Source organism: Neolamprologus multifasciatus, chromosome 16, assembly GCF_963576455.1.
Source record: "Neolamprologus multifasciatus chromosome 16, fNeoMul1.2, whole genome shotgun sequence".
Taxonomy (NCBI): domain Eukaryota; kingdom Metazoa; phylum Chordata; class Actinopteri; order Cichliformes; family Cichlidae; genus Neolamprologus; species Neolamprologus multifasciatus.
Window position 1 is genome coordinate 4,855,063 of NC_140454.1, and position 20,511 is coordinate 4,875,573.

Sequence of the window (20,511 nt, forward strand, 5' to 3'; positions counted from 1 at the left end):
AAAATTACCAGTTTCCCCTTTTTGCTAAGGACCACTGCAGTGCTGAATTTTTAAATAAATATGAGGACCCGTGTAGAAAAAATTGTGGTAATATATAATAATTTATTTACCTAAAAGCTAATACTTTGTGAATGTATAATTGGGACAACAATGCTGAGCACACATCCATTATTACCCCACTAGATGCCAGTGTTTCTCTTTAACCATAAAAATGGTGTTACCCTTAATTGCTTAAGTATATGTAATTCCACAGCGCTATAATTCCACTAAGTAAAAATAAAAAAATAACACAATTAAAGGAAAAGGTGCTACAAACTCAGTTGCTTAGTATTTTTATTTCGTATTTTTATTTTTTTGTAAACAGGCATTATTGGAGACAGCCAAATTTCCGGAAGAGCAACTGGTGAGAGTTAGATGGACGAGGAAGCGATATTTGTTTAGGTTTAGCCTGAAGAACGCACGTACTTTTTTCATCACAAAGTCTGCCTCTTTATAAATAGTTAACATGCCTTTATTTTCCCAAAATCCATTTGACCAAGATGTTGGTAAGTGAATTGTTGTCTCTTTGGCCCTTTGAGTGTGTCACAGCCAGAAGCTAACGATAGGGCCAGTCACACTAGAGGCTAATGCTAGCTTAGCTCGAGTTGTTTATTCGCTAGCGCTACGTGATAAGTTACTTTAGGGCTGCCAATTTTTGCTACAACACAACATACCAGTCCTGCTAGCCTTTGCTAGTTTGTACCTGACATGTCGATGTGTTGTCGACCTCTTTTATTAAGTTTGTCGGCCAGTTCATTTGTTAGTATCAGCGATTGCTTTGTAAGAAAAAAAAACTTGGTGATTCATATAAACTCACGGGATAACCGCCATTACAAGATCAGCTGATCCCAAATCAACTCAAAAATACGTTTATGGTTCTATTTTATCACACAAATACCATTAGTTTAAATCTCCTTTATCCTTTTTTCTGTTTTCGTTGAAACGTATACTTTGTTGATGCTCGAAAACAGTGAAATCCCCATTGCGGTTCACTTGACGTCTCACTTGGGAGGATTTGGTGTTTTCCTTTGTTTTATGTAGAAACTAAATGAGGTGTACATTTTGGTGTATTGGATTGAAGATGTCTCCATGGGCTGCAATTGTTAGTGATGCCTGTTTTCAGTATTTGGTGTTGATATGTCATTGGATAGTTAAATGTGAAAATAATATAGTAATGAGTCATTAATGATTACAATTGTTGAAACCTTTTTTCTCTCCGGCTGATGATTAATTAGAAAAGCTTGGTCAAGACTAATTAATCAATCACTCTCTGGCCTTTCGGGTTTGGTTGTTATCTGTCTGTATTCAGATGGGTGTAAAATTAAAGGAAAACTCTGAATGTTTCACCCCAGCATGGAGATAATCCTGCTGATTTAACATATTGTGGCAGTCTTCTGCTGGCATTGTTTGTGTCCGCATGTCCCTTTAGCGAGAACTGTCAGTGAAAACAAATGTAAGTGTTTCGCAATAATCGCTGATGTCCTATGACCTTCCTATTCTGATGAATAGTCTCTTCCCACATGACAAACGGGTTATTTATAAGGTTTATGAGTTAAATAATATGGACTTCACACTCATGAGCTCCTAACCCAGTTGAACATTTATGGAAGATTTTGGACCAGTGTGTTAAACCTCACTTTCTACCCCCATTTTTTTAAACATAAAATAAGGGGATATGTATTTTATTTATTTATTTATTTTTAAAGGGTGTTGTTTTCCTGTAGTTGAGGTCTAGAGTCTTGGAAAATCCATGCCAAGCCTTTCTAATGACCCAGCACCTTTCTAAGACATTTTATATTGTGTTTCCCTTTAATTTGTCAGCTATCCTACGTGTTTTCCTAAGCTCATCCTATGTAAATTTTCATAGACACTTCCTGGCTGAACAGCTTTATCTGACTGTGCAACACTGTAGTCCTTGTATGACCATACAATAGAGCACTATTGCACTAGAGAGTCATGGGAGTGACACTATGAGTCGGAAACGTCATACAAGTAATTTGCTACTAGCATATTGTGAAACAGTGGCAGGTCATTTTGCATGTCAGAACACCACTTAACATCAATATCGTAGAGATCAATATAGTTTATGTTGTGATTTTTCTTTTAACTCAGAAGATAATGCAGTTCAGTTGTTAATGAGGCTTTTCTTTTAGCTTGTCAGCTGCTGAATGGGTCACAGGTTAAAGTACTTAAATATTTACATGGGATTTCTAAGTGTCTTGTCACAATAGGCCATTAGGAACAGGTTGCACAATAAAAACAGCAATATGTAGTTGGCTTATAGAACCCTTCCACACTCATTTTGAGTTCGATAGGTGACAGTATAACATAAATTAGATGTACAATGTGCCAGTTAAGGGCTTGCGGCTCATTTTTATATTACACCATGCATTTGGCATGTCTTCCCACATTTTCTTTGGAGATAAGCAGCCACAATGCCATTGGAGTTATTTTCTCACTGGAGCATATGCACTAAATCCGCATTTTACATATTTCCAGAGAAGGCAACCAATGAAAACAACACAACAGATGACTGGGCACTTATCATGGACATCTGTGATAAGATTGGAACAACAGCCAATGGGTAAGCTTGAAAGAGCCATCTTCCGTTGAATATTAATGGCACATTTTGATTTGAGCAGCCCAGTGGCCCCGGACACTTAATTTGAAAGTGTCTCATACTTGACGACATCAGCAGTACCCCCAATCCACAGACTGTGTTCCCTTCTGTTGCAGACCAAAGGACAGCTTAAGATCCATTATGAAGAGAGTCAACCACAAAGTGCCTCATGTGGCGATGCAGGCTCTTAACGTGAGTTTGTTGCTTTACTATTTAATTTAATGTATAAAAATGGCATCACAAATAACTGCAGAAGTTTAATAAATCAATAGATTGGGTCAAACACCTCTCTAGTTTTGGGGTTAGAAGTACAGTTTACTGGCATTTGGGCTGCAAACCCATTTTCTTAAAAAGGATAGAGGAAAGTAGACCCTTTCCACGCCAGTATTATTTAAATGAAATGAAGAATGTGAGACCTGTTTGTCTGAGTCATTGTGAGCTAATACTGTCACATGACCTGCTCTATTCTTAGATTCCTGTCTTTAAATTATTGAGATAATTTCAGACTGTTGTCATCAAATCCCACTTCTAAACTCACCTGCTGTTAAAATGTGCTGTAAATAATGAGTGGTTGTCTTTTTACTGCGGTACTTATTTCACTGTCTTGGCTTGCAGTTGCTGGGTGCTTGTGTATCAAACTGTGGCAAAATATTCCACCTGGAAATCTGCTCAAGGGAGTTTTCCAGTGAAGTGAAGAGCATTTTTAACAAGGTATGTAAACTTAGCTGATTTGCGTTTCTTTTTTTTCCTTCCTTTTTTTGGGGGGGTGGAATCTTATCCAGAGAATTTCTTGTCCGTGTCCTTCAAACTCAGAGGAACTTTAAGTTTAATGTTACAGTTAAAATCTTAACCAGACTCCATAGCTGTTTGTTTTCATGTCTTCTTTAGGCACACCCCAAGGTATGTGAAAAGCTAAAGGCTCTGATGGTTGAGTGGGCAGAGGACTTTCAGAAAGATCCACAGTTGAGCCTGATTGGGGCCACCATCAAGTCTCTGAAAGAGGAGGGTGTCAGCTTCCCATCCCCATCCTCACAGGTATATTGACATGATGATTCTGAGAAATGTAACAAAGTCATTTAGAAGTCTTATACAGTCTTTACTTTGCAGCAGCTGCACCTGAGTTTTTATTTTATAATTCTTTGTCATACTTGATGCCAGTATAACAGGTAAACAAAGTGTAAGTATACTGTATTTGCAGCATAAATAAAAGCCTCTTTCTGTAAAGTATCAGATTTTACACAAGCTGATGTTCTGTTAAACAATATTTCACATCACAATATACCCTCATCTCTTTTACATTGTGTTTTATAGTGACCACACAATCTACCTTCTTTTTTCAACTTGGAAATAGGTTCTTCTTTTAAGCTAGTAATATACATCCCACATCCAGTAGGGTTCACTAGCGTGCTGAGGCTGGAATTGTAGCCATGATTTGACCTCAGGCTAGTGTAGTGATTGTGAAGGTTCAGGCTGGGTGGAGTTTGTCTGTTTTGGAGAGTGTATATATATGAGAGGAGCTTAGAGGGGAATTTCCTCTTCACATATTTCACATAATTCTTTGGAGGTTTATGTCATAGTCTGACTTGGTCAGATGGACTTAGTCAGAGCTGCTTTCTAGTTTCTGTTCTGCTGCTTAATGTGTGTGTGTGTGTTTTTTGTTACGCAACAAATCTGTATGTGCCACAGTTCAAACTGGACTTTGACATCAGTTTCTCATAAAGCATCTGACATACTTGAAGACTTTAACTCTAATAAAGCTGCCACGGAAGGGAGAACTATTGTAGCCTTCAGTAGAAACATAAATGTGCAACACATCCTTTTCCGCACACTAGACAACTCAGAGCATTAAATAATAAACAACGAATGACAGTGATGTGAGTTAGGGCTGCGCTGATTTAAGTATTTCGAATAATTTGATTAAAAAAAATTCTCGACACACATTCTTTGCTTCGATGGTTGGTTTAAGGCACGGCTCTGTGGCACACCATTGTTACAATGGAAACGCCGTAAGACTACAAGCAGACCTGCAATACAAACCTTTTTAAGGAGCAACGTGTGAATAAAAAGTTTGATATTAAGCGCACGCACACTGATAACACAACAGCAGCAGTGATGATGAGGCTGGCGCAGTTTAACGTGGAGCCAGAGTCTGTTTACACACTGCGGCACGCAAATGCAGTTGAACTGTTAACTTAGTCTACAGGGGTGAGTCTAAAGGGGGACATGAGGTGTACTAGACCATGTTTATTATTTATTAAGATTTTCATACAGTTTTTGAGATGATATAAAAATACTGTCTCAATTAAATTGCCTTAATATTTAAAACATATATAAAATTACATCTTTTTTCCCAAGCCAATAAAAATAAACATGGCCCAGTAAAACTCTGAGCCACTGATCTGAGGGTTGTTAGGTTGGACAGTGAATTATTGTTAATATTAATTAACGTCTACACTAGTGTGTCGGGTAATCTTGGGGGCGTTTCTGCGAAGCGCGTATCGAGGCTCGCTTTGATTACGTATGCAGTGACGTTCGAGGCCTCGCGGGCAGTCCGTACCACGTGACTGATTCAAGGACTGGTTCACCGGTTCGCGCCAGATTCGAAATAAAATGGGCAGAAAAACACAGCTGATTTCCCATCACACTGTGTTGTGGAATTGGATTACGTACGTGTTACATAGTTACTTGAGCATTTCTTCTTCGATGGAACCAGGAAGGAAAAGATTTTTTTATTTTATTTTATCTCTCCTAATAAAGTATGCGCACAGTAATAAATATCACAAATGATAAGCACCATAATATAAATAAACAACACTACAGATCCTATAATTTGATTTCTGTCTTTTAGTTTATTAAAAAGTGAAGCGCCAAATACTAGTTTGTGTCATTATCCAGATGTACATAAGCATGATTACACAGGTACTAGCGGGTTTTGATTATCGATTAAAATCAATTCTAGCTTGGATAACGTGATATCGATTCATTAAAATCATGAATCGATTTTTAATATAAATATTACTACATTTCAACCACCACCAAACAGCTAAAACAGTAAATGAGAGCAGGTACACCGATTCTGCACAAAGACGTAAACACAAAGCGCTGACGCATCACAATCAGTGAGATGTCGCCTTTCTCACCAGACAGCACGGACATGGTCGGGGCTGAAAGCCGACAGCTCGCTGATTCTAATCTAAGGCATCTGCTGTCATGCTTACACATTAGATAAAGTCTTGAAAGTGTCAGCTTTCCTTTTTTTTTTTTTTTTTTTTTTATTACTTAGTTTTTAATAAAGGTTTTACATATTTTTACAACAGAAAAGGAAAACAACAAACAACCAAAAACAACAATAACAAAACAAGCAGTCGACTGGAAAGCACAGCTTTTTCCACAAAGCAATTCTGGCAGTGAGAACATGACTTTATATTCATGATTTGACAGCACATCTACAGATGTAAGAGCAGCTTAGGAGAGGCATGCAGAAGTTTATATAGATGTGAGTAGGCACAAACAGGAGAAAGAAAAAATAAATTAAATTAAAAAAAACAAAACAAAACAACATTCTAATTTCGGATATATTTCAACCACTTGTCCCATCTTGTGGTATAAATATTAGCTTGCAGCCTTAACAAAAAGGTAAGTTTTTCCATTTTATGAATCTCCTCAACGACGCTCAACCAGTCGTCCAGAACAGGGGGGTCAGTACAGAGCCACTTACGAGTAATTGCTTTTTTTGCAGCAGCAGTAAGAATCTTCAGGAGATATTTGTCATTGCTTGTTAATTCTTCAGGTAGGTCTCCTAAATAAAATGTTATGACAGGCCGTTGTTTTGATTTAAAGCCTATAGTCTGTTCTATCTTTGATATAACATCTTCCCAAAACTTAGAAAGTTTTCGACACGACCAGAATATGTGGGTATGGTTTGCAACAGTTTCCCCACAGCTCCTCCAGCATGAAGAATTTCCTCGTGTTTGTTGTTTTGGTGTTATGAAAAATCGTACCAGGTTTTTCCAACTAAATTCTCGCCAGTATGCAGAGGATGAGGTTGAAATGGCAGTCTCACACATATTGTCCCATTGCTCAGAAGTTATAACTAAGGACAACTCTCTCTCCCATCTTCCCTTTATATAATCTGTTGAAGTTCCCCTACTTTTCAATATGCCCTGGTAGAGTTTAGAGATAACTGACTTGCATCCCTTATAGTATGTTTGTGAAATCAGATTAATTATTTCATTGGATTGTGTATTAATTTCTTTAGTCACTTTTGAGGACAAATACTGCCGTAATTGTAGGTATCTGAAAAAATCACTTTTTCCTAGCCCATATTTTTCTTGTAATGTTTGAAAACTTTGCAGGCCATTCTTATCCAGTATTTTACAGTATACATTAATGCCTTTATGTGACCAGTTCTTAAATTGTAAATCCAATTGGTTTGGTTTAAACTCAGAGTCATAAGCCACCCACTTAAGCACTTGAATGTGGTTCCTTAGATTTAGTTCTTTCACTAACTCAAACCAGATAAGCAATGTAAAAGATGCGAAAGGGTTTAGTTCTTTCTGGTAGGCTGTTGCAAGCTTCTGATCTCCTATCAAGGCTTGTATTGGAATGACCCCACACATATTCTCAATGTCTTTCCATCGGGCCCCATAAGTGTCATCACACCATTGTATAATTATTTTGAGTTGAGCAGCAAGGTAGTAATCTCTGAGACTTGGGAGGGAGAAGCCGCCTTTCTCTTTATGGATTAATAATGTGCTATATTTAATTCTAGGTTTCCGCCCCCTCCAAATAAATCGAGATATTTGTTTGTCCCAGTCATGGAACTGAGATTTGGGGATTTTGATAGGTAGAGACATAAACAGATACAGTAGTCTGGGTAGGACTGACATTTTAATGACCTCCATCCTCGCGCTAAAATCAAAAACAAGTGTTGACCATTGGGTGAGGTCCTCTTTAATCTTTTGGCTCACGGGCTCAAAGTTTTTTTTATACAAGTCATCTAATGATTTAGTCAGCCATACTCCTAAATATCTGATTGCTTTCAGAGACCAATCAACAGAAAAAAAATTTTTAACCTCACTCGACGGGCTATAGTTAAAACTTAAAATTTGTGTTTTTCCTATGTTGAGTTTGTAACCAGAATACATCCCAAACCTTCCCAGCAAATCTAAAAGGGTCCGGATGGATTGGTCTGGACTTGACAAGTACAAAAGGACATCATCAGCATATAATGCTATTTTGTGTTCTCTTGAATTAACTACGACCCCATGAATACTATTATTTTCTCTTATTGCCTGTGCTAAAGGTTCAATGTAAAGAGCGAAAAGTGTCGGAGACAAGGGACAACCTTGACGAGTAGATCTTTCCAACTTTATACGGTCCGTGACTCGTCCATTTATCTTGATTCTCGCGGTAGGCATCGAATATAATGTCTTAATACTGTTAATGGAGTTTTCAGCAAAACCAAATCTTTCTAGGACCAAGAACAAATACGTCCAGCTGACGCAATCAAAGGCCTTTTCGGCATCCAGACTAATTAGTACCGCTTTATGATTATTTTCTCTTACATTATTGATTATGTGGAGAGAGCGTCTTATGTTGTCTTGGGTTTGCCGGCCCCCAACAAATCCAGTTTGATCTTCATCAATCAAATCTGGAATGAACGAGTTTAGCCTTTTAGATATAATTGAGGCGTAAAGCTTATAATCTTGGTTTAGGACTGATATCGGCCTATATGAGCTGCACAGCGTTTTGTTCTTACCGTCTTTAGGTATAATTGTTATGATTGCCTCAGACCATGATGGGGGGGTGGACATATTCTCTAATGTCCAGTTCAATGACCTTAGCAAAACTGGAAGCACCTCCACCTCAAATGCCTTATACCACTCAGCCGGCAGGCCGTCTGTACCTGGTGTTTTGTTATTTTTTAGTTTCTTTAAGGCCATTTCCAATTCTTCTTTCTGAATCTGTTTGGTTAGGCATTCATTTTGACACTTGCCAATTGATGGCAAATCTAATGAATTAAGAAACATTTTTATATCTTCTGTATTGGCTTGTGCAGGTTGTGCGTATAACATTTTGTAATAGGTTTGGAATGCCAAGTCAATTCCTTCCAGGTCACTTTGTAATTTCCCAGTTTGGGGATCAAGGACTGAGCATATGTCAGCTTTCTTTTTATAGTTATAAAAATATGCAAATGTACTGATCTATATGGTCTGAGGCTAACAGTTACACAATCATACCAAAACTCTGTCCTGATAGTTTCCACTTTCTCTTTTGTACCACACATACTGAGACAATATTCGGGATAAATAACCAAGAAAACAATTTATTTATTCAGTTTAGAGGTTTACACTTCATTATAATCACAGAGCCCGCTTCACTTGAATTGTCCACTTGATGGCGCAGTAGAGCAAATGAATCATCACAATGCTTCGAACCATGAGTCGACCAATTGGGTGGAAAGCTTCAGTTCATCACGAGGCTTCATCTCACCATCACTAGTCTACACCATCATAACGTTGTTTTCAGCAGCACAAAAACTGCAACAAAGCAGAGGGCAAACATCAGAATGCTGATATGCTCACTTCTCTTCATAGAAGCCGCCACATTCTCCTTTAAAGGCTTACAGACACAAACGCTCATTCACTGCACACTTAAACAAGCAGAAACACATGTACACAAACTCATAAAGCCTGTGAGGAAGACAGAGTAAAGGTAAATGTTATATCTTTGCATTTAGGAAAATGTTTTCTTTAAAAAATAAAATTGAGTATGACACGTAAATACAAAGGGTTTGTTTGTTTGTTGTTGTTGTTCATCATGGATGAAACATACTAAAGTAGTTGACAGCTGCAGCCCTAATATCAGTAGTCTAAAATCCCTTCGATTTTATTTGCTTTCTCATCCTGGCTTTGTTATCACTGGCTGTGCTCCATTTGGCTCTGATGATGGTGCGCTGCATTTCCTTTTTCGGGATAGGCTGGCAAATGTGCCTCAGTGGAGAGCAGGTGGCTCATGTGGCAGCAGGTATGACATTTAATCTCTGTCAGCTAAGGGAGGAAAAGCAGCAGGCAGCGTGACTCAAGCTGTGGCAGCGTTTACCTGTTTATTTGTTTATTTATTTACTTATTGTCAGTTCGGATTTGGCCGCACAAACTCAAGCGGTTTTCATTTTTCCCGTTTCTATTGTTTAGCTTCTAGACACAAATAATTAACGAGACTGCTCCTGGGAGTATTTGTGTCTAAAGGCTAGAGACACATTTCTGAACAATATGTGATACCCTGCATGAACTCCAGGTGGCACCGTGTTTTTAAAAACATTTTGGTTTTTCATTTAAAGTCTTTGTGCTTCATTCTTCCTCAGGTGCACTTATTCTGCACTCTGACCTGACCTTGTCTTTCTATACTGACCACAGGGTTCCAGCACAAAGGCCAACCCATCAACTGCAAGCAAACCAGTGGATGATGACGATCTTGCCAAAGGTAAAGTTATTGTGTTCAATTCATTTTTTAAAACCCAAAAGCTCTACACAGATTTCATAGAAAGTAATCTGATAAAAATACACGTGAAAACCTTTAAATTGATTCTCCGTGGCTGAAAATGTGATTGGAGCATGAAAATTAAATGAATCTGACATATGTGCCAAGTCTGTCTGTGCTAAATGCCCTTTCTTCATTTCCACTTCTCTTGTTTATTTTTTTCAGCTATCGAGCTGTCCTTACAGGAGCAGAAGCAGCAGGCAGAGACACGCCCCATGACCATGACCTCTGACCCTCCAAACTATACTAATGGCGGTGGGGGGCAGGAGGCTCGGAAGGTGCGTGCGCTGTACGACTTTGAAGCAGCTGAAGACAACGAGCTGACCTTCAAAGCTGGAGAACTTATCCTAGTGTTGGATGACAGGTAATATTTTATAACACTTCCTGTCATGAATCAGCTCTGCTATATCTCGCTCTGAACTGGAGATTGCTATACATGCATTTATTTCGTCACGCTTGGATTATTGTAATTCGCTGTTTATGTGTCTAAGCAAAGGTTCTCTGGATCGTCTGCAGGTTGTGCAAAACGCTGCAGCGAGGCTTTTGACAAAATCCTCCAAGTACTCACATGTGACACCGTTGTTATCTCAGTTACACTGGCTTCCTGTTAAATTTAGAGTCAATTTTAAGATCCTGGTCTTGACCTACAGAGCTGTGCACGGACTGGCACCAGCCTACATCTCTGATCTGCTACAGCCCGATGTCCCAGCAGGTCTTTGAGGTCATCTGATCAGGGCTTACTTGCTTTAAAAAATACTAAGAGGAGGACTAAGGGTGACAGAGCTTTTGCCACTGTGGCCCTGAGACTGTGGAACTCTCTCCCCCAAGCATTAAGAACTGTGGACTCAGTAGCCGTTTTTAAAAAAACAACTCAAAACTCACCTTTTTAAAACTGCTTTTGGTTAATTTTTTGCCTGTTTTATTTTCTCTTTTTAAATCTTTTTATGACTTGTAATCTTATGTGCAGCACTTTGTGATTCTGTCTTGAAAGGTGCTATATAAATAAAAATTTACTTATTTATTTATTTATATCCTCCCAACCAATAGATAGCACCGTTTTACAGACATTGAAGGAAGATCTGGATGTGCAAAAATGAGTTTATTGCAGATGAGTTGAATGTGAAAAGTTGTTTACGTAGCTAAATATGAAAATGTTCATTATCCAGAGAAGGGGACAGGTCTGTCAGGTTAGAGGGCGCATTCAGCCATTAGCTTTGATCTATACTTTACCACTAAAAGTCCCAGAGTATGCACGACCTTTAAGATCAGACAGTCATGTTGTTATATCTTCATGGATGTTGAATATAAATACCATCCCTGCCTTGTAATTTCAGTAATAACCCAAAAATTGATGTAATGTCTAAATAAAATATAAAAATAATATATAAAAGAAATGATCTGATGTCAAAAACTAACCTTTGATAAGTTATTATGACATGGCGGTAACCACTCCTCCATGCTCATTAACTGTTTTGAAACAGAAATTGAATCAGTGTGGTTCAAAGTACATGCAGTGCAATAGTAACATCTGTCAGTGATAATAATGTCACAACGTTTGTTTGCATGTTGGAGATTCATCCAGAAGTGTGAATATTTTTAATATGAGATATTATTTTTAGGACTTAAATGATCTGTAAACTCTGTTCTGCAAGTAAAATTAGGCAAACGTCAAAATACTTTTTCATACCAAGAGCTCTGAAAACTCACCATAACCGCCTTTTCTAGAGCTGCCAAAGACCACATCAGGGTGAGAATTTTTAGACTTCTTGTTGTAATGGTTCTGACTGGTATGAAGCTTAGCCAGACGCTAAGTATGGCTTTCTCTCAGTTGCTCCTTGACTTTGGTTTTATGTTTCCGTTTACAGTGATCCAAACTGGTGGAAAGGAGAGAACCACAGAGGAGTTGGGCTTTTCCCCTCCAACTTTGTCACAACCAATCTGAATGCAGAGCCAGAGCCAGGTTGGTAGCTCCTTAAGGACAGACTCTTGTTTGTACCTCCTGTTGAGCATATTGATTTTATTTCTAGAGCTGCTAATGTAATTGAACCTTTTCTTTCATAGTTACTTATGTTGATAACCCGGCGACTCCAGAAGAGACAAGCCTGGAAACCAAAATAGAGCCTGAGCCCGTCTTCATTGACGAGGTAGCACATTTCCTCAGTGATTCTTCATTTGCAAATCCATCTCTCAGTTATTTTACCAACACGTATCTGCTCACGTCTTTCTGCAGACGAAGATGGACCGAACGCTGGCACTGCTGCAGAATACAGATCCTGCAGATTCCACTCCTGACTCCCTAGAGCTGATCCAGCTGGAGGGTAAAAACTTTAATGCCACTCTAAATCTAGTCAAACTGTCGCTGTCAGCTGCAGTCAGTGTGAGCCGTGCTTTTGTTTTCTGACCTCATTTCTCCTTTTCTCTCCGTGGATGTAAACAGGTGCATGTGCACAGATGAACCCACTGATTGATGAGAAGCTGCAGGAGATTGACAGGTAATGTGTTAATTATGTAACATTTCTCTATTATTAATCAGATTGATCATAATCACCATATGCACAGCAAATGCAAAAGGTTCTTCATCCAGTACTTGGGACTGATGTTTGTTTGTGTGTGTTGCAGGAATCACTCAGAGTTATCAGAGTTGAACGTGAAGGTTTTGGAGGCACTGGAACTTTACAACAAGCTCATGAATGAGGCTCCGTACTACTCGGCCTACTCCAAGATGCAGTCACAGTATCCTCCAGCCAGCTCTGCTGTGGGCATGCAGGTCAGAATAGTCTTACATGCCTCTGATTGCTAAGGCTAAGTTCACACTGCAGGTCTTGATCCTCAATTCTGATTTTGTTGATCAAATCCGATTTTTTTTTGTCTGCTCGTTCACACTACAAATAAAATGCGACAGCAAACGCGCTCTAGTGTGAACACTCAAAGCGGCCGCATGCGCAAAAGAAGACGTCACACACAACGCGCTCTGTTTAGACCCAGAGCAACAGTATTGTTTGACTGATGGCCCTTAATATAAAGACTTCGGACTTCAAGTTTCCCAATTTTTGCTTTAAGTTATTTTGTTATTTACATAATAATGTAAATAACCTAATAATGATCCTTATTGCTGTTTTAGAGGAGCGGTGCTTCAAAGGATAGTTGCAGATTTCTGTCAGAATTTGCAGATTATACAGTACAAATAAAATGTTCACATTTCTCCAACATTGTCTTCCCAGCAGTTTCACCGGGTGGCCAGGAAGCGTTCGCGATGTCTTCTCCAGCGCTGATAATTGGCGTCTGTCTTGTGTCAGTGACGTAAAAGACGGATTTAATGCGACATGACCGTTCACACAGCAGTCGCTTTCTGAAACATCGGATATGTATCGGATATCAATGGAAAAAACACAAACTGTTTTCCACTTTTTCTTTGGTCATTTTAGCCTTTTTGTCCAGGGTGAAGGGAGTATCTGCCATCAAACAAGAAGACAGCCGCATGTAACTATGATGGTGTTTGCTAGTTCACCTTACATGCATTAATGTAATAACGTGGTTAGCCTACTCAACATAAATTACACACGAACAACATTAAGCTACTCACGCAGAGAAGAACGGCTGCTGCTGCATCATCATCCTCATCATTTCTGCTACACTGGCAGGGCTAGGGGCCAGGACTCTCCTCTTCGGGTTCTTGGGGGATGTTGCAAACTCCGGGTCCGGTAACAGGCACCACACCCGCAGTAGATGTGCTCGGTGTGAGGTCTCGCAGCAAGCTATCAAATACGGCGCATTTCTCGGCTTTTAAAAAAACACTATGCGTCGCCAGGTGTTTCATCAGATTTGAGGTGTTACCTCCTTTGACAGTATCACTGTATCAGCTTAAAGCACTTGTTGCAGCTGCTGAGTTTGCATCTTTTGCTGTGAAGTACAGCCAGACTTTTGACCGCTTCGCCTTGGGCATTTTTAATCTGTAGCTCTGCTCTAAAAGAACGTACGTACCTGGACCCGCCTACTATCCTCGGAAACGTAAAATGATTGGCTAGAATCTAAAGTGTATCACAGCTCAGGAAAAAAAAGCACCGAAATAAAGCACCGAAATGTTCGCTGCTTTTCGGTCTGGTTACTACTGTTTATGTCAGAACCGGTGCCATCACGGCACCGGATACCGGTACCCATCCCTATACAAGACTGCTTTATACCCATCACACTAACACTACTAACTCTACAGTAAGCATATTGCGAGAGCTAGCTGTTTATTTAAAAAGCAAGCTACCCATATTAACCACGTGTTATACTAAATAGGCAAAGGGAGAACTGTTAGCACTGTGACAGTCAGGAGGTGGCCAGTGCAAATGAGTTACCAACACAAGATAAAACTGGAAAATATAATTTACTTGTAGATATGAATGCATTGTGAGCAACCTTTCTCCTAATTTACCTTCCTCATATCTGGTGGCTTAGATTAGGACTGTTACAATTTATAAACTGTTAAATATTCACTAATAAATACTACAAACAGCAGTATCGTAGCATGCCGGCAGCTGCAGCATAGGCGTAGTAACAGGTCAGTATAAACGCCAAAACAAACCAAGCAGGTCAGTGGCAGTCACCGACAGCAGCACCTGCTGGGAGCGGTCAACCAGTTTTTCTGGCTCTGTTCTATATTTACTGGGAAATAAGTTCACTGCCGAACTCTATTACATCCTTTCAGTGCATTCACTTATCAGCACGCTCCTCTCCTGGTCTTCTCAGGGCTACCTTGGACCAGCGGCACCCCCTTATCTTCCTCCATCCATGCCTCAGATGCCCTCTGCACAGCCCTACAATCTGCCCAGCGACCAGCCTGGAACTCTACACTCACTACCCCCAAATGTCTCAGCTCCACCCAACAGCCAAACTGCTCAGCCGCCCTACATGAGGTAAGAATAACACCTCCATCCTTTTAACAAGGACGTTGAAAGTCAGATTTTTAATCACTGGATGTGTCTCCAAATCCCCAAAAACATTTTAATTTGTACATCATAATGAACAGCGTCATTGTCACTGACATAGCCGTCACATCACGAGGGAAAATAACAAAAACTTGTGATATGCTTTTCTTCTCTCATAAATATACAGTGGTGTGAAGAAGTGTTTGCCCTCTTCCTGATTTCCTTTTTCTTGAATGTTTGTCACACTTAAATGTTTCAGATCATCAAGCAAATTTAAATTTAAACAAAGATAACATAAGTAAACACAATGGAGTTTCTAAATGATGGTGTTTATTATTAAGGGGGAGAAAACAAAGTTATGATGACCCTGTGTGAAAAGGTGATTGCCCCCTAATCCTAATAACCGGTTGGGCCACCCTTAGCGGTTTTACAGCCCCGTGGAGAAATTTTAGCCCATTCATCTTTGCGGAATTGTTGTAATTCAGCGTGAACCACGTTTTTGAGGCCATGCCACAGCATCTCAATCAGATTCAGGTGAGGACTTAACTCCTGACCTGAATCCAAGTCTTCATTTTGTTTTCGTAAGCCGTGCAGAGGTGGGCTTGCTGGTTTGCTGCAGAACCCAAGTGAGCTTCAGCCTGAGATCACAAACTGACTAAATATTCTCCTTCAGGGTGTTTTCCAGTCTTCCAGGTCCTGAGGCACTAAACAGCCCCAGACCATGACACGACCACCTCCATATTTTACTGTATGATGTTCCTTTTCTGAAATGCTGTATTACTTTCACGCCAGATGCAACGGGACACACGCCTTCCAAAAAGTTCATCTTTTGTCTCGCCAGTCAACGGAGTATTTTACTAGAAGACTTTATCTTTTCTGTCAAAACTGAGACGAGCCTTTAGGTTCCTTTGGCTCAGCAGTGGTTTGCAGGCCATTTTTGCCCAGTCCTCTCTATTATGGTGGAGTCATGAACTTGCAGGCATGCAGTTCTTTGGATGTTGTTCAGGGGTCTACTGTGATATCTCGGGTGAGTCGTCACTGCGCACTCAGGGTAGTTCTGGTCAGCCGGTGCCTCCTGGGAAGTTTCACCGCTGTTCCATGTTTTCGCAATTTGTGGATAATGACTCTCACTGTGGTTTGCTGGAGTCCCACAGCTTTAGAAATGTCTCTGTAACCTTTTGTAGACTGAGATTATGTTGTTCTTATTGGATCGTGGCATGATGTCTAGCTTTTGAGGATCTTTTGGTCTAGTCCGCTTTGATCGGGCAGGTCCTATTTAAGGGATTTCTTCATTGAGAAAACGTGTAGCAGCAATCAGGCCTGGGTGTTCATAAACACTTTAATTTAGAAACTGCATTTTGTGTTTACTTGTGTTATTTTTATCTAATATTTAAATTTGTTTGATGATCTGAAACATTAAAGTGTGACAAATACACAAAAAAACAGGAAATCAGGAAGAGGAAATGTACTGTTACTATGGAAACACTCATTTAGAAAACCGAATTTGATCACTACTAACAAAATCATATTACCTACCAATCATATTTCTCTAGAGGATGTATTGAAATGATAGATTCATGAATTTGTTGACCTAAATGTCACTTGTGGATTTATTTCACAGCAGTGGTTTGAACGCTCCGTACATGAGCCAAGCCACAGGAGCTCCTTACCCACCTCAGGCAGGCATGACCATGGATATGTCAGCCTACCACAACTCCAGCTTGCCTCCTGTGTCCTATCCTGTAGCAGCTCCCCCTCACCAGGCTCCTCAGCAGCAGCAGGCAGCATATTATCAGCAGCCTCTTCTGTAAAACGAACACAGGGCAGACCTGAGAAGATACACCCTTCACATATTTCAGCTGCTAGTTGTGTGTTCATTTGGTTTACCTAGCACACATGTGTGTGTCAGGTTATTGCTTTAGGAAAATTCCTTTGGCTTTTATTTTTGTTTTGTTTTGTTTTTTTTGTGCCTGACAAGCTGAACAGGACACCCCCTGGAAAGCTGAAATAACTGATGTGAGTATGTAACGCAGGTCTGCTATGCATCCAAGTCAAAACTCGGCTACTGTATGTGAGGCTTAACACGGCACCGAGAGTTTTCTCTTAGTCTCCTCGTTTTTCATGGGTGACTCAAAGCAACGCTGGTTTTCTCAAACATCATCAGCGCGAAGAAGAGTTGGTTTTGCTGTACAGGACCATGCAACAAGCAGTCATTGTCTAATTTGTTTAGGAAATTAGCATATTACAAATAACACATCAACACCATGCTGTTTCTGAATTGAACTGCGAGTCTTCTTATTGGTTAAAGAGGATTAGTCCACACTAGCCTAGATGAGATAAAATGTTATTTTCTTCTTTGTTTATGATCTGTTCACACAACCTCGTCTGCAGACGCAGCATTTTGGCAGCCCTTAAAGCCTAATACGTCGACGGTGCGATAACGTGCTCAAGTTGGAATAAAATCGAGTAAAGTATTCCTTGTAGCTCTGAGAGTAAAATGCAAGCAGCTTCCAAGTCTTATGCACAAGTGTGGCTATCAAAATCTCTTTCCTGAGAGGGATCGCAAGCATGTAGAGTAAATGTGAATAAAAACACAATCATATGTTGTAATGTAGGCAAGGGAAATGGAACAGTTATCGGTTTGTTTGTTTTTCTTGTTTAAGTCTGCAAGTGGATTCATACGAGCCGTTTATCCTGATCATCATCTTGATTGCAACACTCAGCTGATGTAGTTTATTCATCTGCAAAGACTGAATTCGTGAGTTCCAGCTCAGGTGCTCTCTTCAGCACAAACACGTGCAGGTACTTAAAAGGCCAGATCTCCCATTTCACTGTTCTCATCACCAGCCACCAACGCTGTAGCTGATCAGTGTCTCTAACAGAATTTAGAAGTGCAAACTCTATTTCTCAATTGTCAGATATGTTAACGTTGTAAATAATTCAGAAATGACGTTCCCATAGACTCTTTGCCTTGTGCATTCTATGGTTACATTTGACATATTTAATTATGTGTATGTGTGTGTGCACATTTGGTTTTTTTTTTCTCCATGTTTGTGTGTGTGTTTGAGTACTTTCCTAAAAAGAGGTTCGTTGTCGATGTAAAGCGACACTGATTTTCAAAGGTTTGGGTGAATGGATAATAGATAAACGTCTGAATGGGTTTGGTAGTCTGGTAAAATGCTGCATCTCTTCATGGTTCTAACATCATTCTGTCTCTTCTATGTTTTATGCAAATCCACAGCACATTCTTTAATGTGTATGTACTAAAACGTCATAATTGTCATCAGCATTGCCTGTACTTTGATATATATATATATATATGTGGAGACATGAAAAAGTGGGTAATTATTTTTACTTGGCTTCTGCTTTTACTTTTATTTTCTTGGCAAAATGTAAACGACAACATTTATTTTAAATACACAACAAAATCTTTAGTCAAACTGAAGAAATAGATGTTTTTCCCGAGCTCTCATGAAGTCTTTCGGGCTGCTGCAGTAACTCCACACTTCTAACTTTAGCCAGAACTTAATTTCTGTTAAGCACCCCTAATGTTAAAGGCAGTGTATATTAGATGTAAAATATCTGGATTTGTCAGTGACTTTGGCATTGCACCTTAGCTTTGTAAACATTTTATTTTACCACTGAATGCCTTGTTCTTCTGTAGAAATCAAAACACAACGTTGGGAAGCGACTTCTGTCTCCGAATCCTCTGGACGTGTATAATTGTTTATATTTGAAATATCCCAGGAAACGTTGTGTCATCCAGGATTTTAAAACTGCTTTTGTAACAGAGCAAACTGTATAATATTCTTCAATAAATATTCTTTGAAATAAGAGAAACGGCGTGTGTGGAAGTTGATTTTGTTCTTTTAGCACCGATTCCTCTGAAGCTGTTGAAGTAATTACATTTGTACAATTAAGAGAAGGGTGATTAAAATAGAAACTGTCCACCTACAGTAATTAGCCTCTGCTATTCCCTGCACATCCCCATCTGCATGAGACGTACAATCCAATAATATGCTCTACCCAGAAGACATGATTTATTAATTGCACTTGGCCTTTTTATAGCTTCTACTTTTTCTCTCTACACTGGAGGTTATGTGAATGCTAGAGCTGGTTATGGGTAGCAAAGCGGTACTTAGTTACACGGCGGTACTTCCCTGTTTCATATTGTCGCGGGTCAGGACTGTTTGGGTTTTGTTTGACAGCTACGTTCTGTAGTTCCAGGCGGCAGGGTTACGGTTGCCATGGTTACAGGGTGACGCTCTCTCTCTCTGCGTGTTTCCTGGGTGAGAGAGCGCCTGTTGTTGTTGTGCTAAGCTAATAGGCAGAATGCTACAGGTATAGCTCTAAAGAATGTAGCATCATAGGCAGTGTAGTCCGTGCTGCAGGGAGAATGGACTGCCATACATGTTATGTGTCTGTGAGCGAGGGAGGGAGAAAAAGGAAAAGTACGAGCTGTCATCGAGCAGAAACGGGAGCTGGAAGCATGTAAATATAATAATAACCACTGCAGCCAAGAAGAGAGCCTGACGAGCCCAGTTGTAAGTAAGCTATTAAGACTCGACTGTACACCGTGTTCGTGTTTTCCTCTGAAACAATAAGTTCTGTTGCAGCAGCCTTTCAACGCCTCTCTCTGTCTCTCGCTAGCAAAGTTGACCCAGACAACAAAGTAAAGCTAGTTTTCGGCTATGAGCCAACACAGAACCCACCGTATTAGCCAGAGGTCCCTTTACTACGGTTCGGAGCCGCGGACCTTCAGTAACAGTAATAAATCACAGCAATAGTACATTCATGTAGTTGTAAACAGCATGATAATATATTAAGTAATCCAAAGTATTCCGAATACGTTATTCTCATTGAGTAACGTAACGGAATACGTTACAGAATACATTTTGGGGCATGTAATCTGTAATCTGTAATGGAATACATTTTAAAAGTAACCTTCCCAACACTGAGCGCAGGTAAAACTGTTCTTCAGTTGCAAAGTCAGATTCTTGCCTGCTCTTCCAGGATACGTGGGAGTGTGAATAAATGTTTTCGAGATTGTCTGAAAACAGCACAGCTGGTGCCTTGGTCTGCTGAGGATGGCTGAGAAGATTCCCTCATCTGTTGTTTGTCCTCGTGAGATATTTTTGAGTTGAAAATTGGCCTGTTTTTAAGTGAAGAATGCAGCACGAAACTGGTGGAAAGTGATTACGTAGGGCTGCAAATGTGTTTATTGGAATATTTTAGTTCAGCATATAATTTTACCTGTTTACAGTTAGCACTTCTCATGAAAACATTTGGAGACAACGCACTTGAATATTCATGACTGAGTCATTCTAGCAGTGTGCCATAATAAACGGTAAATAAGAATAAATAATAAGTAGGACCGTAGTCGATCTTTATGGAGGT

At 39.7% G+C, this 20,511-nt stretch overlaps 1 protein-coding gene across 2 annotated transcripts; it reads left to right on the plus strand.

Moving 5' to 3' along the window:
* The first annotated feature begins 371 nt into the window (after window positions 1-371).
* Window positions 372-18,954, plus strand: stam2 (signal transducing adaptor molecule (SH3 domain and ITAM motif) 2). Of its 2 annotated transcripts, none has more exons than XM_085135989.1 (14): window positions 372-545; window positions 2,539-2,623; window positions 2,776-2,851; window positions 3,275-3,370; window positions 3,548-3,694; window positions 10,078-10,144; window positions 10,367-10,565; window positions 12,067-12,161; window positions 12,263-12,345; window positions 12,432-12,519; window positions 12,639-12,693; window positions 12,821-12,968; window positions 14,936-15,102; window positions 16,736-18,954. In XM_085135989.1, the coding sequence occupies exons 1-14, from the start codon at window positions 506-508 to the stop codon at window positions 16,923-16,925; spliced, it is 1,536 nt and encodes a 511-aa protein (XP_084992115.1). In that variant the 5' UTR covers window positions 372-505; the 3' UTR covers window positions 16,926-18,954. The 2 variants fall into 2 exon arrangements, with proteins under 2 accessions (XP_084992115.1, XP_084992116.1); XM_085135990.1 differs by having other exon boundaries at window positions 16,739-18,954.
* The last annotated feature ends 1,557 nt before the right edge of the window (window positions 18,955-20,511 follow it).